The 23,658-nt window shown below is 40.1% G+C and overlaps 1 protein-coding gene across 1 annotated transcript in view; it reads left to right on the forward strand.

The window, feature by feature from the left end:
• Positions 1-217: 217 nt before the first annotated feature.
• The window catches only part of TMEM132C (transmembrane protein 132C), a 221,591-nt gene continuing 198,150 nt past the window's right edge, over positions 218-23,658 (forward strand). Inside the window, exon 1 of the mRNA XM_055700710.1 lies at positions 218-748. Coding sequence (XP_055556685.1) covers positions 673-748 — 76 coding nt within the window. The 5' untranslated portion in view covers positions 218-672. The remainder of the gene's footprint in view (positions 749-23,658) is intronic.

Raw genomic sequence — 23,658 nt, forward strand, 5'->3', positions numbered from 1 at the left:
CGCCGGCACCGGGCAGCCCTCCCCTCAGCCGCTGCCCGCCGCTCTGCGCCCCCTCAGCGCCTCCCGCCCGCGCGGAGGGCGGCCGTAGGTAGGGATCCCCCCGCCCCCACCGCCAGCGCCAACGGCCGCCGGCTCGAGCTCAGCGGTCCCCCCCTCCCTCCCCCTCCCTCTCCGCCCTCCTCTGAGGGAAAAGTGTGTGTGCGCGCTGCCGCCGCCGGCCCCGAGATAAAGGCACGGGAAGCGGAGCCGGCTGCAGCTGCAGCGGAGGGCGCTCGGGTGTAGCGGGGGAGCCAGCGGCCGGGGAGCGACGCAGCCCCGCCGGCTCCCGGGCCCTCCCCGCCCTTCGCTCGCCCGCTTGGAAAGTTTTGCCCGGGGAGCGCGGCGGTGCCGGGGCGCCCGTCAGGCTCAGCCCGCCATGGGCGCTGCCCCGCCGGGCCGCCCCCGCCGGCGCTAGGGCAGGGCGCGGAGGGGCCGGCGGGCGTGCGGGGCCGAGGGAAAGAGCCGGGGCCGGCATGGGCGGCAGCCCGCGGCGGGGCTGAGGGCGCTGCGGAGCGAGGTGTGCGTGCGGGGCCGGGCGATGGCGTGCCCGCAGCGGGCGGCGGGCGGGGAGAGCTAGCGGCGGCGGCGGAGCCCCCCGGAGCCGCGCCCGGGACGCGTCCCCGGCTCCTCGGCATGGCGGGGGCTGCCCGCGGCGGCGGGCCCCGCTGCCCGGCGGCCCGGCTGCTCCTGGGAGCGCTGCTCTGCGGAGGTAAGCGGGGCGGCACTTGTCGCCGGCGGGGCTGCGGGAGGGGGCAGTGGCGGGGCTGCGCCGGGGCGCGCAGCGGAGTCACCAGTTGATCGCGGACGGGCTGCGTCGGGCGGGTGGCAGCTGCTCGGCGGAGGCTCGAACTCCTTCCTAAGCCAGCGGCTTGTTTCCCACCGTAGCGGCGTGTGAACTAAATCGCTCCTTCCTCCCTCTTTCCCCCTTGCCTTTTCTTTTCCTTTAAATCCTGCCTCTGCTGCTGTACAATTTGCACCCCCCCACCCCTTTTTTTTTCCTCCCGTTGATTTGAACGGTAGGAAACCTTGCCGGCTTTCATTTGGCTGAAATGAGAAACAGGGAAAGTTTCCCTTCTTCCAGTCTCAACGACGATGCTATTTACAAATGCATCTTAAGGGATCTTTTCTGTGGGTGAGGGGGTCCTAGCCCCAGCTTGGAGCAGGACATGGGGAGCGCTGGGAGCTGTAATGGGCACCAGGAGCACACGACAGTGCTCAGGAATAGCGTCTTTCAAATTGCGTTGGAGTCCTGCGATGGTAGCTCCAGGGACTGACTAGAAGCCCAGTTACCTGGACTGGACAGGGTGCTTATTATCTTGATTAAAGGGACGGCTGAGGAACAGGTTTGTCTTAGCAGAGAGGTCATTTGAACTATCTGCTGTTTTTTCTCATCACTGAACTTCTGTGATCACAGAGCCCCTCTGACAAAGGCAAATATTCTGTGAAGTGATTGAGGGATGCAGATCGTGCATGATCCAGAGAAGAATTTCTGTGCAGAATAGCAGGCGACTGCCGTGTATCGACACTTCTTGTTTTCTTGCTCAGACCATGATAGTTGGGGGTATTTTCTGAAAACATACCCTTCTCTCCCTTTGGAGGGGTGGAAACTTGTTACACTCTGCAGTTCCTGCTGTTGTTGCCATCCCTAGGGGGGGAAAAAAAATAATCTGTCTTTTATCCTGTTGGTATTAGTGATGCTGTTTGTCATAAGAAGATTACTAACAAAAGACTCTTCATTGTTTAGTTTGGTCCGGTCCTGCCAGCCTCTCTCCCGGAGTAGCTGGTTGTAGAGGCAGCTGTGAGATATACAGAAGGATCTCAAGAGTGAAGCAGGGGCAGAAGCAGTAGTCATTCATAAAGGGACTTCTCCCACCCTGGTTGGTAGGGAAAACAAAGTACTTGGCAGAAAATTGCATGGCCTCTTAATGCTGGTCATTTTAATACACTACATTAAAATTAATGGACATCCTAGTGACTCAACGTGCTCTGAAAGTGCTAATGTGAAGAATCTAAAATACACTTTTCTGTTTTGATTGCTGCGTCCTGGAGGTGTGAATTATATTAGCCTTGCGTTCACCTTCAGAGACCGCTCGAGATTAAGACTTGTAAAGAGGGCTCTGGCATTTTTCTGGGGCAGCGTCTTTTCTGCCACACAGCTTTGACAGTCAAAAATGCATCTTCTCCAATAAGCGCTTGCATTAGGTTTAGTATATTGAGTGAGGCACTGATATATGGGCATTCTCTGTCTGAGAATAATAAGAGAAATATGTAGGATATGCTGCTGCTTAAGGGTGGGAAAAGTGCTACAGCAAGAGGTTATGAACAACCCAACCTTGTTAAGCCATTTCTCTCTGCTGGAACGTGGGTCAGTGTTGACTTGGCCATGCTGTAAAAAAAAGTCAGCGGTGGTGCCACAGCTAGCTGCTACTAGCAGCAGCTGCTGGGGGTGTCTGGGCTATGCTCTTTGAGAATAAAAGAGAAAATATAACTTTCCTTCAGGGAAGAAAAGCAGAGCTTCTGAGCAGGGAATTTGCCTCTCAGCATTGCTAGGCACAGTAAGATTTAGAAAAGAGCCGGTTAATTAAACTTATTAAATAAGGTGTTTGTATAGTTTCCTTGTGAGGCCCTAACAAGCATTTCATTTGCGCTCCCCTTGTGTATTTGCACTCTTTTTGTTGGTGTGTTAGGATAGTGATTGTTCTTGAGAGCTAAAGTCCAACTAAATGAAAGTCACTTTATAGCTTGCAAGCAAAAACGTTTGTAAATGTGCTGAGAAACTTACTATTATAGACAAGTTGTCATTTGCTATTTAAAGAGCTATATTTACTTCTCCGAACTCATTAACATCTCTTATCAGGCCTGAATTTCTAAGAAAATTCTCCTGAAATGTTGCCTTAGGCTTCACTGTGTGCCATTATGCTGTAGTTATTATCTGGCCAATAATGTTAATTCATTCAATCTCAAGAAAGAAGCTTGGCATTTAATTTAAGCCATGCCTCTAGTCAGACCAGGATGTATAAAAAGTCAGCATGCAAAAGTGCTCTTGCATTTAGGTACAAGCACATGTTTTATGTAGCAATTATTGGATGCCTGTTCCCTAGGTGGAGAGAATGTGTATGAAATCATATTTACATAAGTAAATCTCGAGTGTATATATGTTCCTTTCGGGAAATGACCTCTTTTCAGCAAAGTGCTAATGCATGTGCTTAAGCCTCTTTATAGGCAATAGGAGGTATTCATGAGCTTGAAGTAAGGTGGGGTTTGTTGTTTTTTTAATTTTTATTAATTGTTTTCTTGAATCAGAGCATAAATGTGAACACAAGTGTACAGATTTACTTTATTGTATAATGCATAGATAACTGGGAAACCTCAGTTTTGTAGTAGCTGTGAACTAGAACAAGAATCCTAGAAACTGGAAGCACAGAATCTAATGAAGTCCTAAAAGAGAGTTTAAGGATGCACAGGTAGAGGATTGATTTGTTTGCGTAAGAAATACATATGGGCAAGAAAGTAGTGAAATGAGCAGATGTTAAAGGCGCATGGAGATACCAGAATTTTAGGTACTTAAGTGTTTGAAAACAAATGCAAACAGTTGTGCATCCATAGCTTGGTATAGTACCTGCTTTTGTTCTGCTCTTCTTTACGACACAATTGTGGTATAATTCCTTGGTTTAGTTATACTGGCATGGAAACTGATAGAGTCTCTTTATTTTGATTATTGTTTCGTTATAATTTTAAATTATTCAAGCAGTGAAATTTTTTTTATATCTTTGAAAGTTCAGCAGCACAGCATGCTCTAGTGTTATGGAAAACTTCCTAAATTTTCTTTTTTTTAAATTTCATCGCATTAGTGCTAGTGAAGAACACAGCAGGGACTTGCATTATGTTAAATTATAACTGTGTGGAGTTTAAGTGGCTAATTTCTCTTTTGGATATAACGCTTTCAAAATGGAGATAGTGCTATTAATATTCTAATTTACTTTGTTTTCATATTTGGTGATAAATCTTAAAGTTTATTAGACGCTGTACTTATAAAGTAAAATAGCCAGTAGCTGTATTATAAATGTCTGTTGAAGCACACTTCTAAATGTGACTGTATGATATATAATGTCATACCTGTAATTGCTTTTCTAATGCATAAATGTCTCCATTATATGGCTGTCCATAAATGGCTCTTGAATTGGGGAACTAAATATTTGTATGAAACGAAATAATAAACAGCACACCATTATGTTATCTTAAACGGCTAAATACTCGTGAGTATTGACAAACTGTTCATTGAGATGAAAGCATGGGGATTTTATTGAGAATGTGGGTTCTGTTCTGCGTTTTTCTTTTTAAACTACTGACGAAGCAGTAGTTCAGCACCACTGGAAAGGTGGCTTATAAGGAATGGCTAGAAATTCTATGAGTAACGGCAAACTTGCTAGAAGTGTTGGTATACAAACTTTCCTGCATAGAGTTTTCAAGGTAATGCCCATCTACAGTAAATCTGAGCTGTTGTCCGTAACTGTGGTTAAGGTCATGCCTACTTTAAGGCAGCTAGTCGAGAGACAAATAAATACATGGAAGTTGGAAATCTTCAGAGTATGATCACGTCATTGAAGAGGAGTCGGAGATTTGTTGTGCTGAATCCCAGGTTTCTCCAAGGCTTTGGTGTAAACCCTTTGATTTGCTCATGTGCTGCCACACTGAGATTTTGGCAGTAGTTCACATCTGGCAGGCTGCACTAGATGTGTCTTAGCTATTTTGAGAGAGACAAAAAGGATTTTACGATAAAAGATGTAAAAGTAAAATGGCGACAAGTTGGAGTACTGAAGTGTTTAAAGACAGTAATTGAAAGTCATTTAATACAGATGTTAAAAAGCTAAACTTAGGATGTAAGAGAAAGAGAATGCATATTGTGGGTGACTTAAAATAATACTTGTCCATCAGTTTGAAGGAGACATTTACTGTATGCTAGGTAGGTTTGATACCAAAGAGGAAAGTGGATTTAGTGAAAGGAAAGCTGTGTAGCAGGAATCAGACCTAGCCTCTACTGTCAGGAATAATTCTGTCTTGCTGTCTGGATCGGTCATTTCCTCCTTTCTCTCCCTGTCTCTTATCTACTGATTGCCATTTTGATGGTGAAAGACTTGATGCTGGTTTGTCCAGTGGGACCTTTTTATTTGCTTACAGTCTAAACACTATGGTGATACAAATACAGGTAGTATGTTGTGATGCTGTAGGGCGTGAATTTAAGGTGTTTGGCTGAAATTTGAGTGTTCTGTCCTTCATAGTGATAAGCAATAACTTTCTGGCCAGAAAACTTGCTTTTGTCTAGTTCAGACTCTTGTCCTGACTTGCTCTTACAGGCCTGAGTCCTTTAGATTTTATTCAGTCTTCCTTACAGACGCAGTACCCTGGCAAAACAGTTTCACAGTGTTCAGCTCTTCAAGCAGTTGTACTGTTTTGTGTTCTGTGGACTGGCTCAGGCTCTAGTGACAGATGTGACCCCTTTGAAACAGGGACGGACAAATGGTGCATTGAAAGTTCATAGCTTCTGCAGTCTCCTCACTTAGAGGTATCTGGTAAAAGCCTGCGGATGCATCTAGCTTTGGTAATAATTTCAGTCCACTAGTGCCTGTGTCTGTTCTAGTTAGATAAAGAGAGAGTATTTCCATTTGCTATTTGTTCACAGTTTTGGGGGTCAATACACAGCCTCAGGTCACCATTTTTCTTTTCAACTATATCTAGTGAAATGGCCCAGTGAGTCGACTCTTCTATTTTATTTGCTATTCTAAAGCATGTTAATCTGTTGAGCTTGAATTCCATAAACAAAGTGTCATCCCCATCACTAAAATTACAGGCATCTTCGCAGCACCGGTCAATGAGGCAAACTTTTCTTTCGGGAAGTACATTTTGACTAAGTGGTTCTTTGCCACCACACTTAAGAAATGTGCTAATGTCTTACTATTGCATCACTGACATCTTGGGTGAGTAACTTTGTGCTTGGAGACAACCTTTTCTGGCACTTCTTTTGCTTGAATAACACATGTCATACTAATAGTAGTTCCACTGTCATTATCAAAAGCATTTTCTTGCAACTGTACAGTTCTAGTAGCTTGACAGATTTAAAGAGCTAGACAAGTCTCCTTAAGTAGATACTTCTTTTATTATATACTGCAGTAAGTATTCAATCTGCTTTTGCCATCCACTAGTGTTACAAGTGTCGTGTAAGATCAAACGCCTTTTTGGTGGTTGTTCCTTCTCACGTAATGTTTTTCATTTTCTTCTACAGTTGTTATAAAGTTTCTATAGTTTTGTAGCAGGATGCTGTGAAATTTTAAAATTTTTTTAGCATAAACACATTCATGTCTGTTGCTACCAGAATTTCTGCATTTGATGCTTTTAGTTGTATGTTCTTCTTTAAGATCAGGAAACACAAACCTGCTGCAAGGGGAGACTGTGAGTGAATTGCCCTTTTCAATACTATGAAGCAAACACTAAGCCCCACAACAGTGGCTAGGAATTTGACATTTGTATGAAAACTTCGAAGTTAAATAAGAATGTAAAAGGGGGGAAGCTTGCTTAATAATGAAAAGAGACTTTGAATAAAGTTTATGCTTTCGATGGAAGAAAAGATTTACTGATCTCCTGAGCACATCTAAAAGTCAGTTTCTCTGTGCATGAAGAGGAAATCTTAAGTAAACAAAAGGTGAGCTGATATCCCATGATACTGATGCAATAGAGGGGTTGCTCCACTAGATTCTGCTCATTAACTCCAACATGCAGTCACCGAGTATAGATGTTGAAATATATCCACCAATACATCTAATGTTGTATTACTCCTGTAATTGCTATATTTTTCTGCTTGATAAGTTCTCAACTGAGCAGTTAGTTTGAAAATATTTTTGAAACTGATATAATTTACAAAACAATTTATGTGGAAATTTGTGCTTAAATCTAAAACTTAGATAATTTAGTATTTAACTATTTCACATAAAATTATCATTTTGACTTTTACTAGATGTATTCAAATAAACTGATTATAGTGTAGATATTGTATAGAGCAAATCATTAATATTTGTCTATAATACTGCTCTGATATTACAAAAATGAACCAGCTCTTTGTAACTGCTATGAAAAGATTTATCATTCCAAATGACTTTTGAAAAGCATTTTAACTTTATGTAACAATTTAATTTTGTTTTCTTCTGACTGAGAATGAAAGTAAATTTCAAAATGTTAGTTTCTGTCCTTGTGAAATTCCATTTTCCAACCAGTTGTATTGCCTGAGGGTGCAGTTCCTTACCAGCTTGAGCCAATGTAAATTGATGCTGCCAGGTTTCTGCCCTCTCCCAAACTGAACAACCCTTTTTCTGTGCCAACTCCAGCATGCCTCTAATTCCTCTGTAAGCTGCTTCAGGGAGATAAAGCATATAAAATATTCTTTCTTTTTTTTTTTTTAATAAAGGATAAGTTTGTATCACCTTGGGATCAATTTACTGCTTGTATAAGCAGAAAAGAGGATGGGCCTAATGGGGGAGGGTACAGCTTAGACAAGTGCAGTACTGCAGCCTAGCACTTGCAGTGGTATGGCTTTAATTTGTTTGTGGGACACTCTAGTAAAAATTAAAAAGAGAGAGATTGTTACGGGAGTTGCTTACATTGTATGTCCAATGCAGGATATTAAACACTGAGAGGTTAGAGAATATGAGGGGCACTTGGTAAATGATGCAGCTTTGATTTCTGTATTGGGTATTTTTTCTCATTTTGCTGATTCTGTATCATTTTGAACAAATAAAGTGAGGCTTACATTAATGCATCACCATTTCCTCATGCAGGTAAAAATGTACTTTTTGATGCTTACGATTAAACTATCTTCATTAACTCAAACCAAACCAAATACATACCACCACCCCGCCCCACCTCCAACATAAAAAAGCCCAACCTCCCAACTTTCTTGCACTATTACTACAAACAGGAGTGGTAACACTTCTTCATATTAGAATTGCCATTAAAAGAGTTTGGTTTTAGTTTCTTATAAATTTTTCAACCGTTAACTGTTTCAGCTAAAATATTCCATGCCAAGCATCTGCCTCAGATTGAATACATTTTTTTATTTTCCAGAACTTCAGCCAAGAGTTCAGTGGTTTACAAGAAGAGAGTTGGGGGAGGGATGGTGGGATGGGGGTGGGGGGCTGCGGTTTTCCTTTTGTTTAAAAATAGTTGCTGACCTGTTTTTAGGAAGCACTGATACCCCGATGAAACTTGCCAGGAGGAGACTTGTGAGATTGCTGAGGAAAGAGTCCACGGTTGATTTGATGGGATGTCAACGCAGCAACATTTGAAAGAATGAATTTGCTTATGACAAGGAAAAATTTGATGTGTCCTTACAGCTAAATTCTATGAAAATTGCTATGTGCTGGGCATATGCCATGTCAGGGTGAGCTCTGCTTCCCTTGTGGATGTCTGACCTGGGCAAAGTGTAAGAGCTGTGGGCAGGGGCAGTGTCCATCCTTGTGCTTTCTATGCTCCATCCTCTTTCCTGGCTGCGGGGGAGATCTCTGGAAGAGGAAACTGCGTAATTGGAATAAAGAAAAGACAAAGCTGGAGCTTAAGGTGGGAAATGAAATGGGCAAAAGGAGAATGGTGCAGGACAGTGTGGTCTGGACACTGGCAAGGACAGGGATGGGTGGGAGGGGGAGTCAGGCTTTCTGGGTAAGGAGGAAGAAGACTAATCGGGGAAGAGTGACTATAGAAGGTGGTGTGGTGGAAAAAGTGAGGATGGGGGTTTATAGGAAGGCAAGAACCTTGGGAGAGAAACTTTGAAGGAAGATGAAGGTTGTGTAAGGGAACATCTCGGAAAGCCAGGGCTAGAGCTGGAGTGACAAAATGAGCAGAAGTATGTTGGGGAGCATATATGAATTTCAGTCATGTTGATGGAAAAAAGGGTTCAGGCTGGAACAATATGGATATAGAAGTACATAGCTGGAGGGTACAGTTTGTTTTTTTTTTTTTTTTGTCAGAGCCTGGGATGCAGAATGCATTCCTGTAGTAGTGATGTGTTGCATATGGAGAAGGAACAGAGTTGGACAGGTGGGGCACAAGCCTGTTGTAATGGCTCCTGCTCCAGTGCCTGTTGTAACCAGGTAGAACCTTCCTGTTGCCATCTGTGGGTATGGAGTCAGGGCCAACTGTTTTCTGATTCTATTTATTTATTTATTTATTTATTTTCTTCACCTGTGTTAGGTTTCACTGGCTCAACTGACCTGTGGCCTGTGTTTACTGCGCTATTACAGCGTGTTTCTTCCATACACTCATGTTCAGTGTTTGCTTGCTTGGTGGTGTGTATATGCTGGTCAAGATAGTAATTACGCTTTATCCATCTTTATTCTTTCAAACATGATTCATTTTTGCACTACTGATGTGCTGTTTTTATCTTTTTAATTTCATGCCTCTGTAGAAGGAGCCAGAATGTTTGTTTTTCCTCGGTAGAATCAAATGACCTATCACTCTGCTGGCATGGAATAAACAGTAGTAAATATAATAAATAACTACTGTGGAGAAGGTAATATAGTATTGACTTCTCAGTACCTGTTCTGATCAGCGAAAATTAACATCAGGGAAGAGGGAGATTGAATTTGTCCACCTGTAGTGAGGGTGGACACCTGCTTGTGAATAGCATTAGCCTGAAAACCCATGAGGGTTTCAGTCTTGTACCAGATTTATGTAAAAACTTGCAGGGCAACAATTTGTATTACACTTCTTTCATGCTTCCTAGTAAATTTACATTGTCATTCCTCATCATTTAAAATGCAGGAACATGAGTTTAATTTAGAATTTCTTTCTTGTCTGCTTTGCTCTTCTGGTGGGTATTCTGAAACCTGATCATGTGTTTTACAGCTTCAGGTTTTCAGTATTGAACTGTTTAGATGCAAAAGTTGTTTCTCTTTGTAGTTGTAGTTTGGGATTTGGACCCGGGTCATACAGTATATGGATAGCACAATTAGAGAAGGCCCCACATTTTCTGGAGACAGTGTCTTGGCTATAAAATCCTTGTTCAGTGAATTTCTAGGTGACGTGCTTTGGCACTGATAGCCAAAGGGAGCTGCACGTGCCTCATGTAAGTGTAAAGCCTATGCCTTTTGGAAAAACTGATGTGACATTACATGAGTTTGTGATTATTCTTGACTGGGTCTCTTTGTGCTGGTATCTCTTTGTTGTATATCTTCGAATCTTAAGTCTTTTAGCTTACTATTAAAAATAATAAATTGTGTTTTATTTGTCAGGGTGAATAATTGTTACATTTTCCATCTTTTATGGGTACTCAAGATGACAGTCTTTTATGAGAGATGCTGTTGAGCTCATACTGTTTAAAATGCCTTTGTGCTTCTGTTGTTCACAATCATCCCATTGACAATTTCAGAAGGAAATCTATTAAAAGAATTCAGAAATAGGGAACTCTCTTTCCATGTATTTGTTTAGCATGCCTTCGTGTCATTCCAGCTCAGTGAGAAAAGGGATTTTTTTTAATGGGAAAAGCAAGAAATTGTAAGTAGGGTTTCCTGTTGTCTTTAATTCGCCAGCTGTATGTGCAGATGTGAATGCTTAGGTAACCTCTCAGATTTAATTTGTTCATATGTAAAATGGGAATGACTATAGCACTTGATTATCTTTTTTTATCATAATGCAGGTAGAAAAAAATATTTTCTTCTTTGGGGTAAAACTGCAAGTTCTTTTTACAATAATATCTGCAACTCATTAGATAGTAATGTGAATTACTGTTTCATTTTTACCCAGGGAAAAAACACTCTGATACAAGATCAGTTTCACATGATGGTACTCAGCAATTCACTGCAGGTGCTCATTAGTCATATTTTCATATTGATTCCATAAGCTAATGTGTTGTGCTTTGAAAAGTCAGCAAACTAGTAGAAGGAATTTTTCCAATTGTGTGTGACATAATGGAATTAGTATATTCTCTTTTTTCCTTTGGAATGTCACGAGCAGTCTGGAGATGAAAGAAGGGTGCTGACTGGTCTTGAAAGACAAATGCTGGTCTGGAAACACCTATAGTGCCGTCTGTCTGGAAGGTCTTACTTTATAATATTATACACTTATTCAAAGAACCATAGATGCATGGTGTTGCTTTGGCTGTTTCATTAATTAAAGTTGGATACTGCTGTATTTCAGGCTCAAAGCTTTGCAAGTCCTCAAAGCTTCAGGCTTCCATTGAACTTTAGTCTTGGTTTTGAAAATTAATTTAGAATTAAATTAGCTATAGTGATGAAACTGTGGCACTTTAATAGGAATCATCAGATGACATTTAAACACGTTCATGTAATGCAGTAGTGTCAGAACAGGTTTGAGGTAAAAATCATGCCTTTAGGCAGTACTGTTCAGGAAAGTCATAAAACGCAAATAGTTTATTTGAAGATTACTTATATTGATTAGTTCTTGTTTTATTTGGGGAGAGGAAAAGGATCCACTTCTGTCAGTGGATACATATCTTTACAGATATGTAAAGTTGAGTTAATCTACAGTGCTGAGTGCCTGTAAAATTATGGATCCTGATCTAGACCCTGAAATAGATCTCTCAGCTCTGTATGTTGAATCAAACTAACAGTGGCCCAAACCCACTTAAACATTAGGAATGTTCTGACCATTTTTGTACTTTGTGGCTCCTGTATCTACTGTCTTCATTTATCATTTAATAAGAGTATGTCAAATTGAAGCCTTGGGTTGCCATATTTACTAGTTTCTCTTGACTTTGTAGTTCATTATGACTTGGACTCTTCTGAAATTAAAGATTAGATTTCAGTGTTGGAACCTATACATGAATAACTGCCAAGACTCTGGCATAAGCTGTTAGCTGATCAAGTTCTAGCTTTTTTGTAATAAAACAAATTCTGCTCCATGGGCACTCTGTCATGCCCTGTGTATGGCAAGTGAAATCCTGGTTCTACTTATTTCAGTAGGAGTCTTCCCATTCATCCAGATTTCAACCTACATATATATTGCTCTGTGTATGTGTGTATATATATATATCTAACAATTCATGGTCCATTGGTAAAATGTTCTCAGCCTGCCATGCAATTTCCCTTCCTATGAAGGGAAACCGATTTGAAGATGGCATTCGGAGTGCTATTTGCAGGCAAATAATTGTTTTGTGTGAATTCTTCTTTACAGCATTTACATATTCCTTTGCTGGAAGAGGGGAGCTAGTTCAGGATGTAAGATACAATTTGGCACTGCTAGACCTTGTCAGAGCTGAAGTGATTTTGGAAATGTGTCTCTCTCCTGCTAATTAGTCTATGTTTATAAAGTCATAGCTGCAGTTCAAATAGTTCTATTTCAGCATCCTTTATGGGAAGATGTTTAAAACAATTCATGGACTGAGATGTGTACAAATAATTTAAAGCACATTTAATGCAGATTATTTGGCTGTTACAGGTAGAAGCATTTAAAATTTATTTATCATTGGTTACTTATTTCTTTAGGGGTAAAAACTAACATAGTATGTAACCAGAGTTTTCAGTCATTCTGCCCTGTGTCTTGCAGTAGCCCTGCACAGTTTCCAGAGGCAGAGGGGGAAGCTCGGATGTTTTAGTGGAAGACTTGTCCAAAGTTTTATCAGCATAGCAGTGGTTCCTATCATCTATGGATTTATCAAATAATAGTTTGTGTAGTGGTTTCTGTTTTCCTCTAGTGCTGAGTGCTCCTGAATGTTAGTATTCTCTCCATGTGAAACCGCTGAGTGATAGGGAAGTTGGGAGGGGGTATGGAAAGGACAATATTTTTGTTAGTAGACTACAGAGTTTGGATGGTTTAATTCTGACTGGTGTTTGGGGCTAAAAACTCATTTAATTTTGGAGTGTCAATATCATTGCTGCAGTTATTGTTCCTGGTGATCTAGTTAATGGTCTTTGGTGTTCAGGAGGGTGATTCATCTGACCAAACCTAGGTGTCTGCTTCAGCGTGAGGTGCTTTGCTCTCTGGGTTTCAACTGAAAGTGTTGTCTATATCTTTGACCATGGTGGGAACAACAGCTTATCTATACGTAGATGTTGATACTATAGTATTGCAGGTAAAGATGAGATTAATTTAACCCATATATGCTTATTTTTCAAAGAGTGCATGGGCCTGTAGCTAAAGTGGCCAGCACTTTATGGAAATCCATCCCATTTGCACAGATTCATACTCTTAAGTATGTAAGATCCTAAATTACTGTGTGTTCCTATGATCACAGACAAGTAAGAAATGCTTTCAGAGGGTAATGCAGATTGATGTGATGTTTTGACTCCAAAAGGGCCATTTATTCTTCCATCATCAAAGTCTTGGACAAGTAAGGTCCATATATAGATGCCTCAGTTATGTGGGATGAATCTGGGTGTATGTGAGTGAAGTTGGATGCACACAAAAACATCCCCAAAACTTGAAAAATAGTGGAGCATATCAGTTACTGTTTCTGTGCATTAAATGCTAAGAGACATAGCTGGAAAGCTCCCTTTTCTATTACCTGTGCTCTTATTTTTGGTTATCCAAAGCTGTTACTCTGATGTATGCCTTCCAACCTCTTTCAAAGTGAGTTGTGGGTTGTTAGCCTACAGTTTTGTTAGTTTCTGATCATCTTTGAAGAAATATACTTGGGCTTATATTGAAATTTAAATTCTGTACTAACCTGGCACAAAAGTAAATGGCACTTTACGTGAGTACAGGGTGAATATGACACACACCCCACCCCCCATACGTTGTAATTTTGAATTTGTCTCACCACATTTCAGGTTTTAGCTCCTCTTAACTGAAAATGAAATCAAACAGTGTGAGCTTTGGGAAACTGTTTTGAAGAAACAGAAAATGCAAACCACATGGTATACTCATAATGTGAAGACTTAAGAGAAGAACTCTTTATTCATTGGAAAAACAAACTCCAGTGGGTTTACTAAGCAGCATTTCAAAGCAGTTTGAGATGAAAGGTCTGTCATCTAATTCATTGCATATGTGATATTTCCTAATGGATCAGTGTTACATTGAAAAAGAAGTAGGGGAAGTACAGTAAAAATGAGGGGATTTTTTGGTCTGAATTGGCAGTTAAAAAATTGTGATAAAACTATTTTTTTAATTAAAAAGTGGCAGATACCTGTATATCAGAAAATCACATCTAGATTAAATGTTCAACACTTTTCACTATAATACCCTTTTAAAATGGGATTTTTCTCAAGCTGTAACAGTTTTAGCTGAAGTTTTCCATGCTGCATATTTTCAGACTGATTTGGAAAAGTTTCTCTGAAGTGGTTTAGTTGTTTCTGAGAACAAAACCAGCTAGAAATCCTGAGTTCTAGCCAGCTAGAATCATTTCCATGAGCAGCACTGGCTGGGTTAAATCCTGTGATTTTTCACTGTTAGAGGCAAAGATAGATGATGTTTTCCTTCATCATCACTTCAGAAAGAAAGATTATGTATGAATGCTAGCATTCATTTTTACTAAGTAAGATTCATGACTGCAGATAACTCCTGCAAACATGTCCCTGCATTAAAAAGGCCCATAAAAAAGGGGATAAAAATATTTTTGAAGCCATATAGCTTTTGGTCTAATTCCATGAAAAATCTATTTAAAGTTACCAGACTTCTAAGTCTGAAAATTGGGTTTAGTCTGTTCTTAATGCAGAATTGAGAGGGTGGCAGCCGCATTATTCTGAGAATCTTGGCTTTATGGAGCACGCTGCATCTCAGAAAGCAGAGCTGCATACGGATTTGCTTGGGTATGTTCCTCTTTAACTGTCATAAGCCATCATGGGCCCAGTTTCCACGGCAAAAGTTGTGGAGCTACACAGACTGCCTCCTTCCTCTATTCTGTTTCACGCAGAAAAGGAGGAGGAAGCAATCTCAGGGCATGACAAGGGTTAAGGAACAGGTGGTTATCTACGGGACTGCTGTCTCATTTTGTACACAGGATGGATAGCTTCCTGGGAAAAAATCCCAGTTTTTGTACTGAAGGAGGTTATTGTCTGTGGACTCCTGCTTCATTTGTTACAGAAGCTGGAAGGTGTGTAGATGTAACAGGCTCAGCATGGGTTTAACTTCTGAATCTATACAGAGAGGACCTTTGGCATTTTTTGAGTATAAACAGCCTCTGTGGCTGTCACTGTTTTTGATATCCAGCATTGGTGACAGCATCCTAGAGCATATTTTTAATAGCCTTTCAAAGACCACAAGATTGTCCTCATGAGGCAAATGCAAACTACAGAAGTAAGATAGGCAGAGGATATCTGGTTTAGTCTAAGCATCTTATGTTGCCTCTCCAAAACTTCTTGGCATTCAGGATTCAATTTTCTGAATCCCTTCTTTATCTTTATTTGCTTTAGCCAAAGATGCTGAATAAGTTTGCAGGTTAGCTTGTATCTCGTGGAAGAAGAAAAGATTATAGGAAGATAAAAAGGAGTTTAGTAACACTCTGGGAAATTATATTCTGTTCTTGTTCCTGCCACAGAGTGCTGTGCTTAAAAAACAAAAAAAGCATAGATTTTTGTTATGCTTTCTTTTTTTTATAGCTGTCCCTAACATAAGTAAGAGATTTGCTCAGAATATAAACTAATATTGTATTCTTCAGAAAATCAGGCCACAGGTTTTCTAAATTAGGCGTCTGTATTAGCAGATGCCTCTGAGAGTAGCTACTAATTTTGCTGTGTTGCAGTTCTCCCCTTCAAAAATACAGAAAATTCTGTTCCAGTAAAGTGTTGGGTAAGTAAATGTACTTCTGAAGTGTTCTGTATAGTACCATGATAAGCTGCATAAAAAGTTTATCAGAATTTTAATAATTTAGTGCAACACTCGGATATTTGTGTCTTGAATTAACACATAGAGTTATACATAATGATAAAGAAATGGTGAGCAGCTGTCCATTCTGTCAGCCTTAGGCAGAAGTTCTCTGGAAGAAATAATATGTCATTAAAGGCTGTATCTTAATGCATATGTATGTGGGGATGAATTAAGTTTAAGTCTGGATTTCCTTATTACTTTTTTAGTGCTTTCCTTGGCAAACTTAACATTCTTTTTTGTGAAGGAACCTTCTGGCTCATTGTAGGCTATTCCTGCTGCTTTTAATATCCTTTGAGATTGATTCATGAAGTGCCAACATCTTGAGCTGTGGAAAAAGAGTAAGAATCCTAAAGAAAGACCCTGGATACATGGGAATAGATTTGAACTCAGACTTTTTCTGTGCCACTTTGATCTGAAAGAGTCATCTTGTGATTCAACGAACCTTTACTGTTAATTAAGGACATTAATTCAATCAGTTCCATTTTGATTAAAAACTGATAGCATTAGCAAAGTGTATAAAGACAGCATCTGGATCAGGTTTATTGTAATGATGTTTTAGAAAAGTAAAAGAGATTTTTCAGGTCACTTTTGAACATATCTGTATGTGATAACTACTTAGAGAAAAAAAATCTCCATGGGTAGATGAGCTCAAGAACATTTTTATATTAGTAACATTCAAGTGATTAATGTCCTGATGTAGGGTAGGCCAATGTGTGTTTCTATTTTACTAGGTGGCAGCTCATCGTAGGAGAATGAAGTTGTGAGGAAACAGAAAGAAAATGGAAGTGAAGAGTTCAGTGGAAGGATGTTAGAATGCCTAGCACACGTGTAGGGGATGGTGGTAGACTCACAGTGCAACCAGCTTGGTACAGGGCATGTTTTGGAAATTTACCAACCACAGAGGTCATGGGAGGAAGAACCTGTCACTTTTTGGCTTCTTTTCATTGGGTCCTTGAACAGTGTGCATGAAAAAGAGAAAATCAAAGTGATGTCCCCTATAAAATAGTCAAGTGGCCATGTTTATGACTTGCTATATGTGCTCAGGGTTGTTTCAGAAGTGTTTAGGAATGCTTTTGTAAGATTGATCTCTGTAGCTTTTTGGTGAGAGAGAACAGCAGAAACTGTACACAAATGATAAAACTTTGTCTCTTACCTGTGTAACTTTACTAACTTGCAATAAAAATGATAATGGCTTCTCACGAGTGTAGCCTGGGAAGCTGGGATTGAATGAAATTGGAGCCTGTGGCAACATAGATGCCAAAGCTGCAGCTGAAGGCTTGATCTTGCCAAGGTCAGTGACCTTGGTATTGGACTTGCAGGTAGTACAGTGCAGTGGCTGGGAGTTACTAAGTCCAATTAATACTGCTGTTCTGTAATAATTCTTAGTTATTTTTGAGCAGGTCAGTTAGTAGATTCTTTTCAGCTGATCGCAGTTACTAACTGTGGTGTGTTATTAAGGAGCTACCTTATTTCAGAAGAAAAGTTACATGCCTGAAAGACAATGCTGCATAGTCATTTTGTCCATCTGATAATGGACTCCAGACTTTCTCTGGAAGCATCCTTGTTTCTGCCTTGATTGTAGGAAGTGCTGAAGTAGAACCTGAGTTAAATGCATAGATTTAATGGAATTAATCTGTGCAGACACTTATTATTTCCCTCTTTATTGCATGCCATTGTGTTACACTACATGCAGAAGAAATGTATATATATGTTCCTCCGCGCCCCCCCCCCCCCCCCCCCCCCGCCCTTTCAGATTTCAGATGCTATAGAATCCCCTAAAAGTTCTTTGCAGCTGACAGGGAATGAGAATTCAACACAATGCAGGAAAGGCTGAGCATGTTCAAGGTCAAGAATGGTACTGACCTGTGTGATTGATAAGAAGAATACAAGAACCTCTCCCAGTTCTTGATCTGATGCATTTTTTAGGTCTGCGTTTAAACTTTTTTTCTAGGTGCCTACAAAGAAAGCAGTCAGACTTCCTTTAAGATCTTTGTAATATTCCTGGTAATGAAGCTATTTAGAGTGGAGTTGGAAGACTCTATTTATAAATACAAATATAATATTTATAAATAAATATATTTATAAATGTAGTGGTTAATGTTTTGAGAATGGCTTTGTGTGTTGTATGAAGAAGTTCCTTAGCTTACAAAATAAAACTTTGTTATTTGATTGTCAGTGTTAATTTCCTTCAGCAAGTAGCAGAAATAGGGTAATAAGACACTCCATTAATGACTTCATGTTTTTTCCAAGAGACAGGGAAATATTAAGACAAAGAAAAACAGAGGTGTCTTCTTTTAAAGACCTGAGAAGTCTATTCAATAGTTATAGAGGTCCTGGATACTTCCTAGAGTGCCTGTCAGTACCTTACATGGTTATATTTTCATCACTAGCTAACTATAGTGCAGGAGATTCCTTAGCTGATAAATCAGGCACTTTTCCTCATATCCTTCTTGCAAGACAAATTACTTGAAAGAAAAATAAATATTTTGTAGGATTTTTTGTTTCCACTATGTGAACGTAGACCAGTTATTTGTAGTTCTGATGGCTTGTTTCAGGAACTTGTTCTGGTTTTGTCAGAAAACTTAGTCTTGCTTTTTTTCTCCTTAAATGTCATCTATTTAAAAAACCAAAAAAATCTTTGATTTAGACAGTGCAGCAGTACAGTCTGTTACAGAAGCACAAGCTTTCCTTTAATAAGCAGAAGTAACCTAGAGGGTTTTTCATAAGTTTCGTAAGTGGTGTGATAGCACAGAGATTGGATGCATTACGGATGCATAGAACAGCTTGATGTATCACCAAAACAACATCAGGCAGTTTTAATTTTCTGGTATTCCTATCCTGACAGGCTGCCCACATCCAGATTATAAGTAGATACATCTGCAAACACACTGTGCTTCTTACCAGTCCCTAGACCTGTTCGCAAGAGCTGTGTAGCTACAGCCAGCAACCTCTCTGCTAGTTATGAAGGTAAGTCCACCAATTCCATGCCACAGGTACCAGGTGTAAATTCAGGTTCTGGCCAGGTTGGCCATGACAGGACAAAGTTTATTTGCTCTTGTTTTATAATTTGCTTGTTTTTTAAATGTGGCTATTATGTTGGCCAAGTTCCCATAGTAAATTATTTTTATGTACTTAATTCATTCTCAATGAAACAGACCAATCCATTAAGGATTCTGCACTAAAAACTGTAGCTCATTATGTGTTCTTGTGGTGTATGACATCAGTAGAATGCCACAAGTTAATTACATTCTTAATTACAGCTTTGTATTGAATTAGGGACCTATTATACATAGAATAATTGAAAACCTGCTGAGATCACGTCTGGTAACATCTAATTGTGTCCCATGATTTTTTTCCCCCTAAACCTTAAATAAAAACTGGCATTTCATTTACCATGATTTTAATTAATTGACATGAGAAATGTAATTAGAGCTGAGGCAATGGACCAACTATCTTAAAACAATCACTCAGAAATTAATCATATTTTGGGGAACAATTGGTAGTTACCAGAGCAGGAGCTATTCTGCTGCTTCTCTGGAAAACCTTGAGCAGGCACAATTGAGGAAGGGACTTGCTGCTTTTAGAAGAGAAGAAAGATTTGAATGTTTGGAGATACTCACAGTGCTCTTCCAACCTAAGGAAACTTACTATGCTTGCAGCTTCAGGCATCAGAAAGCTAAGAATAGCATAGGAAGAGGTCTGAGATCTAATGGTTGTCCCGATTATTGAGAAGGACAAGGCATGGCTGTATTCTACCAGGAGTAGAAGAGGTTACTGGTGGCCTGAAGGGGCAAGAAGTTTTCCCCAGCTTTTCTTGACTCCAGTGGAATTACCTGCTACCTGCCAAGAGCCAGAGCTTCACCTCAGCATCAGTGAGAGCGGGTTGTAAGTTGGACTTTTTAAACCTTCTGCCCTTACTTTCCAATTCCCACCTGTCTATATGGATGTGGCAGGATTTTTTTGGAAGCCGCTTTGCCATCCACCATCCAAAGAGCACTGTTGCAGGTAACAGGAACATTTTTTTTTTTTTTTGCTCCTTTCTTTCTGAACGTGTTAGTCACCTTTGCCCCTAATATCAAGACTGAGTAATTAGCTAAATAAGGCAGGACGTGGTAGTGAGAACGGTGATCAGTTAGTGGTCAAACACACTGGGTGTCTTTTCTGCTTTTGTTTGACAAAAATCTTGTCTGTGATCTCAGTGGATTTCAAAGAAGTTATCTGAGAAGGAGATACTACTGAGCAGTATCTTCAGTGACAGAATTTCTGAGGCTGATACCTAATCAGAAGATTTGGGTCCGTTCCTCATTTTCACTTTCCTTTTGTGGAAGCCTTGAAAATTGTTTGGTTTTGGTTTATTTAAATGGAAATTACTACTGTATTTTTCTATTAGTATTTTTGCATAGAGACAAAGCCTTTCGTTTAAATCAACCTAAACCAAAGCTTTAATTCCAGAGTGAAGAATAATGTCCATTTGCTGTTTGCAGAAGGATTTGTTTCTGGACATACAGATGTTGTATTTCCTGAGCGTAGCCTGAGTTAGAGGATCTGACATTTTTCTGTTTGATATCTCTAAAATTAATGTGCGCGTATTTAGACCTGCCTATACATAAATATGCATATGCTTTGTTTATAAATGGAGAGCATATGCAAGGATAAAACTGCTGTGTGAGAGCAGGTTTAAGAGATCTCGCTGTGCTTGGATACAAGCAGAAAAACACTGGGTACATCAACTGAAAACTGGCTGGCAGCCATAGCACATAGAATGGAGGGAATGTTTGCCTAAAAGACTAGATTGTGTCAGGCGTGACTAAGCAGGAATTTCAGCTAAAATGCGCTAGCTAATTGAATGCTTAGAGTAAAATTAGAACGTTCATGGTCTTACCTTTGTTCGCTTGAGACTGGATTTGGTTTTTAATATAAAAATCAATGGAGGGGGGGAAGGGAAGTCCTGCAGAGTGTTTCCTGATTTTTAGGAATGCTGATATAGATGGCTGCTGAATATTTTGCTATGGCTCTCTTCACGTTTCTTTTGGAATATGCATGCCTTAGAAGTACAATAGTCTTGCAGCTCATGGAGCACTGGGTTGTCAGGTAGTAAAATACTTTAATTATCCCTGTGTACTAGACAGAATCAGTGAGAGAAAGGGTGGGATTGGATAAAAGGAGCGCACTTCAGGCTTGCTTCCTGAGTGTCAGGAGAATGATAAACCATAGATCCTGGCTATTATTATCCTTCCTTTCGCCATGAATGGCATTCCTGATGTAAAGATGTGTTGGGGTGTAGGTACTTTGCAGGTCCTGCTCTGTTTGGAATCTCTAAGGATATGGGAACAGCCACTGCAACATGGTAGCTTCATGGACTAGGTTATCCAGCAGGTCAGGTAGCGCAGAGCTGAGAGTGGAACAGGTTTCCAGGTTTCTTCCCCTTGGTGTAGGACCATTATTTGTTCATGACAGACTAAAATGGTATTTTTCTTAACCTCTTTTCCTCCTTTCAAGCTCTTTCCATTTCTTTGGAAGTGTGTGGGTTTTTTTGTTGTTTTGGTGGATTTTTTTTTTTGGTCTTACGGCAGAAATACTTCCCTCCAGGTAGAGGTCTTTAGCAGTTCAATTGTGCTCATGTTGAATAAATGAGAAACCCTGTTGCTCTAAAAGTTTCTGAAAAGCTGTCTCTCTTAATAAACAGGTAGGAAACTTTGCTGAAATGCATGACCCTGCCTGCTTGATCTTTTATTTGCCTTTTATTGACTGGTATATTCTTTGTTCATGGCTTTCCTCATATTATCCTTATTGGATACGTGCAAATTGATGGACAGATTGCCATATTCATGTTTCTGTCATCTACTTGTGCTTAGCATGTAAAACACTGATGGCTCTGGCAAGGTTCTAGGAACTTCTGGAATGTGGGAAAAAAGGGCTGCTGGAGGCTCACTTTAACTAATTAAATGATAATTCTTCTACTGCTTTATATTCCCAGTAATGTGCAAAACGGGGGAAAAGAGGACTTAACAATGAAACAGATACGCTGTGGTTAAGAAAAAAAAAAAAAAAGGAGCTAGAAACTCTTACCTGTTGCTGAGCTAGTGCACTCAAGCCTAGCCCAGAGTGAACAATTTCCTTTGGATCACTGGATGGAGCTGGGACAGAGCTGCACAGGTTGTTTTTGTGCTAGGAGTAGCCCTGGAGTAGTGTTGTTTGAGTCAGCTGGTGGGAAACAATGGTAGAAACTTTATGCAAAGCCTACGTGTGGGACTCATGTTTCCAGAAAATGCTCATCTTGTTTTTCTGAAGTCAGGAAATGTATTGTAGGCATGTTGGTTATGCACAAAGCATGTATTACAGACCCAGAAAATTCATCATTGATACTTAATTTGCATCCAGGCTGATTGCACAGAATTGATGTTGTGATAAGTTTTGGGAACAAATAAAGGGGACCAATAGCTTAAATCGGTCAATTTAGTGAACTTAATTTTTCTTGTCACGTGATTTCTGAGGGATTCCTATCTCCTGAAGGCTGTAGGAGTGGGCACGTGGAATGAACTGACAGTAATGGGCAACTGCCTTTCTTCTCATCTCCCTCCAGTTTGCTTAAGCCTTCCATTTTTCAGTGATAATACTAAATGAAGTATGAGTTTGGACAGCAGCCAGGTGTCAGCACATGGCAGAAGGTTTTAATTCTGCTTTTAGAAACTAGATAAGTGGTGTGCTAATATAAGCTAATATAAGCACAACCTCCCTTCTCAGTTGGACAGCTTGAGAGTGAAGATGATCATGACACTGCCATGTTGTAGCGTTTTGTGTTAGAGCTTTAACAAGCTCTAATTACAGCTGTCTCCATAACATGCTGTCTCAGTATTATAACATCTATTTGATTATATGCAATGACAGAGCAACTAGATAGCATTAATTCCCTGTGAAGCTTTTTGTCTCGAGCGTGTGTGTTTCTTCCCAGTTGTGTTCATACTCTGAACACTGCTCAGGGGTCATAACTGCTGTTGTTCTTTTCCATCCCTCATCCCAATTTCAACACTGAAAGTAGTGTTTCTGAGTAACCGTCAGGTTACGTGTTTGGCTGCTTCCTCTCTGAGATTCTCTCGTTTCTTCAGTTGCGTGGTAGCCACGAAGTGTGTGGTAGTTTGTGCCCAGGACAAGCTGATTATGCTGTAGCATACACATTCTGATGATCAGTGAAGACATCTGGTTTCAGCAAAGAAATTCAAACCAGAATGCCTCTGAATGCACAAATGACCTGAAATTAGTGTTTTTAACATCAACTGCAGTAGTGTTTTTTAGTTTTCTTTCTCATTCTTAACAGATTTTAACCCCTTCCACTCTTCAACAGATTGTGCTTGAATTTATGTGTAATCCTCTGCAGTATAGGGGAAAGGCTGCTTATTTTCATGGCTTCTAAATTATTTTTTTAAAATGTGAGATCACTGGGTTTTTGGAGACATCAGTGAAAATAAAGTGACTATCTTTCCCTTTGTGAGAAAGCAAAAATTATGATAATTCTTCTGTTAATAGAACGTGGGGATTTTTCCACTACAATATAACAATTAGAGCTGAGCTAGTCATTTGACACATTTCTGGCATTGAGAAATTTTAGCATCTGAGTCTCAATTTGTTCAGGAAAGTGCTATTTTGAATGAATCAAAAAATTGGATCTCAAAGGTCTGACTGTTGCACTACTGGGTGGGTGCATATAGAAACTTGTTGCGCTTCTCACGGTGTTAGTTGATATAATACAGGACAAAGCTGCGCAGTACACTGGGAAGTGGTCTTGAGGAGTCCTTTGCCAGGCTGCTGTTTGCCAGC

Source organism: Falco cherrug, chromosome 1, assembly GCF_023634085.1.
Source record: "Falco cherrug isolate bFalChe1 chromosome 1, bFalChe1.pri, whole genome shotgun sequence".
In the NCBI taxonomy this organism is placed as follows: Eukaryota; Metazoa; Chordata; class Aves; order Falconiformes; family Falconidae; genus Falco; species Falco cherrug.